The sequence below is a fragment of the Nannospalax galili genome, unplaced genomic scaffold (genome assembly GCF_000622305.1).
Source record: "Nannospalax galili isolate Female #2095 unplaced genomic scaffold, S.galili_v1.0 scaffold646, whole genome shotgun sequence".
Lineage (NCBI taxonomy): Eukaryota > Metazoa > Chordata > Mammalia > Rodentia > Spalacidae > Nannospalax > Nannospalax galili.
In genome coordinates, this window is record NW_008355279.1 from 2,194,879 (window position 1) to 2,198,921 (window position 4,043).

The 4,043-nt window shown below is 42.8% G+C and overlaps 1 protein-coding gene across 1 annotated transcript in view; it reads left to right on the forward strand.

Moving 5' to 3' along the window:
• The window catches only part of Slc22a16 (solute carrier family 22 member 16), a 78,270-nt gene extending 74,227 nt beyond the window's left edge, over positions 1-4,043 (forward strand). The window contains 1 exon segment of the mRNA XM_008852451.1: positions 3,834-4,043. Within this exon segment, the coding sequence (XP_008850673.1) occupies positions 3,834-4,043 (210 nt within the window).

A 4,043-nucleotide genomic window follows, 5' to 3' on the forward strand; every position in this document is an offset into this window, starting at 1 on the left:
CCTCCTGGAACAGGGACCTCTGGCTGACTAGATTTACCAGAAGGACAGACAGGGGGAATGGATGAGGGTGCTGACAACACAGTGGACAGTGACAGGGATGGCAGAGTATGGAGCCTCTAGTGGGAGAGGAAGGCTGTCTATCTGACGAGTTTGTACTCATGCTCAGATGCCGAGGAGCTCAGAAGGTGGGCGACTGTGACCAGTGATAGTCATGTTTATAGAGATTAGAAATGCATGTGAAAATGTCTCAATGTCAATAGGCTTGGAATGAATTTTTCTGTATGAAACTGTGTATTTTAATAATGAAATGGAGATCTTTTTAAAAGTTTAAAACCTCATTTAATTTTATGTCTTATAGGGGTTATACTGAGTACAATATTGTATAACTGTATCTTTTCAACTGTAAACCTAAAAATTTACAGCCAATTTTGGAAAGAGATGCATCTTAGCTCTGAAAATTGTTATTGAATATGTCAATGCTGTTGTAATGAAATGCTTCTTCTAATTATGTGGTTATTAAATAAATAATTAAATATAATTTGTTATTTTTATCTTATGTGTATGAGAGTTTTGCCTGCATGTATGTGAGTGCAATGCCACATAGGGTGAGAAGAGGGTGTCAGATTTCCTGGAGTTTAGGAGGTTGTACCTGCTGTGTGGGTGTTGGGAATCAAACCTGGGTCCTCTGGTTATAGTTCTCTTAACCACTGAGCCATCTCTCAGGCCTGAGGTCGAGGTTTTTGTTTTTTTGTTTTTAAGGAAGGAAAGAGTTACTTTGGCTCATGGGTTCAAAGGGTTCAGTCCAGGGTTGCTTGGCCTCATACACTTTGGTGGCGAGAAAGCCTGTGGTGGAGGATGGACTTCACCTCAGAGCGGACAGGTAGCAGAGAGGACGGCAAAGATATTTTGAATGTTGATGTTAAACAAACCACCCAGGAGGCTGGAGAGAAGGCTCAGTGGTTAAGAGCACTGGGTGCTTTACAGGGGACCCAGGTTCAGTTCCTAGTGCTTATATGGCAACTAACAACCATTGTTGACTCCAGTTCCAAGGGATCTGATGCCCTCTTCTGGTCTCCATGGGCACTGCACAACAAGGGTACACATATATGCAGGCAAAATACTCATACACATATAATTAAAATAAAAATTAAAAAAAAAAACCCAAAATTACTAACTTCCCTGCTAGGTTAAAGAGGAGGAATGAAAGAAGCAACATATATTCCTGAGACTTCCAGTCAATGAGGAAGACAAATGAGCCATCACCAGCCCCAGAGAGATGGTTGGAGTCACGGGGCATGAGAGTGGGCTGCTAACCCAGGCTAGAATCAGAGAGACTTCCTGGACCCTTTGTATTTAGGGACCAGGAAGAATTAGCTGGATGAGGAAGGAGAGAATAAAACTTCAGGGAGAGGAAACAGAAAAGCAGAGTTTTGAGGAAAAAAAGGACATGGCCAATGAGAGTTTGAATGCAAGCGTTATGGCTAATGACTGTTGTACAGCATCTGAAAAGATGGGCAAACATAGCTAGAAGAGGTCATGATAAAAGAACATTCAAACTACAGGAGGGCTGGAGAGGACAGGTGGAAAAGTCATACCCACAGTCATACCCATAGATCATTCTGATGATCTAGGGGCTAGAGGAACCCCAGAAAGAGGAGTAGGCTACAGATGTGGAAGGTCAGACATGTTAATACTATGTGGGATGGGTGCCTGCAGGGCAGGTAGGATGAATTCTTGAGGTGGGTGTTCCCTCAGGTGTGGAGCTCAGGGGCTAGCCCTGGCTGGAGGTACAGATCTAGGAGGCTGAGCAGCAGAACCCCAGGAGGAAGGGCATTACGGTGTGGTGAAAGGAGGGGGCAGGTGGAGTCTGAAGAGCAGGTAGGAAGGTGGGTGACCAGAGCTTCACAGGGGAGAGGTTGTAAAGACAGCAGGAGAGCACAGCAGCCAGGAAGGAGCAGAACAAGCACTTGTCCCTTGGGTACCTGGGAAGGCAGTCTCTTCAGAGATGGGAGGGTTCGGAGTGTCAGGCCCAGAGAGAATGGGGGCACAGGGAGAACTAGGAACAGCGTGGGCAAGGTGGGCAAGCATATGAGACATAATAGCAGGAGTGATAAAACATTAAAAGCATGGTTGTCATAAGATGATAGCAAGAATGATAGCTAGTGTTTCTACACTGTACTAGTCTCAGCCTTAGCTACAATACCTAGTTTCATCCCCTCAGCAGTCCTTGCAAGTAGGTACTATTCCTGTGTGTGTGTGTGTGTGTGTGTGTGTGTGTGTGTGTGTCTATGTATGTGGGTGTTTAGAGGCCAGAGACTGACATCATGCATCTTTCTCAATTTGCTTCACCTTTAAAAAAAAAAAGTGTGCAGCTGTGTGATGTATAGGTGGGCGTGCTCATGCATGTTTGAGGACCTTGTGTGTGGAGGCCAGAGGACAACTTTGTAGAGTTGGTTCACTCCCTCCACCTTTATGTGGGTTCTAGGGATTGATGTTAGGTTGGCTGTCTATTACTTCTGCTAAGCTAAGAAGAAAATGTAATCTCATCCTGGATCTTCCATTTGATTCTATCTTACATAGACTTTATTGAGTCTTCCAAACCCTCACACAGGCCTCTTCTCAGGTTTTTGCATCAGTGGGTACACCCGTTATATCTTGACACAACAAAGAATGCCTTTACACATCTCTTGAAATGTCACTTGAAATTCTGCTGTTGCTTCTAGGTGAAGCTTTTGCAATTATTTCTGAAACTGATTATCAATATTCTATAAAACGAGATAAAACAACTGCCTTCCCAGGGTCCATCTGTTACAGATGAGGTCTCATGTGGCCCTGTATGTTTTATGATTTTCCCTCTTAAAGCTGTGAAAGTACCATGTATGCAGATTTGTCAGAAAAACCATACTTTGTTTTTATAGAGTCTCTCCAACAAGTATTTTAACTTTTTTTGCTAACAGTGTTTAAATTGTGCAAGGATAGATTGTCTTTTGTATAAACTATAAAATTTAGTTCTAAGAATTACCTCCTATCTCCATAATGATTGGCACATAATAGATACAGAGACTTTAATTTTTAATGTAACTTGTAATTTCAAAAGCAAACATCTTAGCACTAGGTTAGAAGGTTGGTGTTTTACATGTCCAGATCTGCAAAGTAAAAAAATCATACTTGAGCTGGCTATGGTGACTCACACCTGTGATCCTAGTACTATAGAGGCTGAGTCAGGGGGATTGGGAATCTGAGGAATCTTGGCTATATAGAGCTTGAAGTTAGCCTGGGCAGCATAGCAAGACCCTGCCTCAAAAAACTTTACGCGTTTAGAGAAAATCAGATGCACTCCTTCTCCATGCCATGTAGCAATTAGTTTCCACTATCTTTGCTTTGTTTTCACATAATTTCTGTAGGTGCTGGTTCACTAGATCCTTTATTCATGTCTACTTAGTCCCCATCAAGTCCTGAATGATGTGTATCAGTCTTGGGGTAAGGACAGGGTCGACTAACTCAGGTCTCTGTTGCCTCGCTTCTGCAGACTCTGAGGTCAGAAAGATGAAAGGTCTTTTCCCTCTGTGCCACAACTCCTAAGGCAGAGCCTGCAAGGGAGATAATGTAGGCAGGAGCTGGTGCTTCCTGACTAGAAGGGACACAGTGCTTTGTGAATGAAGTCCCAGTCCAGCAAGCAACCTAAAGAGCCCAGCAAGGAAGGGATAAACACCTTTTATATCAAATCCAACTCTATTGCTGTCTGGAAAAGGTTCATTACTTCTTATTCTTGGAAGGGTACATTTCTTTCTTGTGCGTCACTTACTATTATTATATTCTTACATTTTTTCTAGTTTTTAGTTGGGATTTTGGCCTTACTGAGTAGACTACTATCACTAAACCTTCCAGAAACCCGGGACAAACTGCTGACATCTTCTTGGGAGAAAACTGAAGAGACGGGGCCAGAAAAAACCAGCAGTTCAAACATATCCCTTCCTGGAGTCAGCAATTCTGATTTGGGAAAAATGAAAGTGATTAACCTTGAGGAATCTTATGGTGATTAA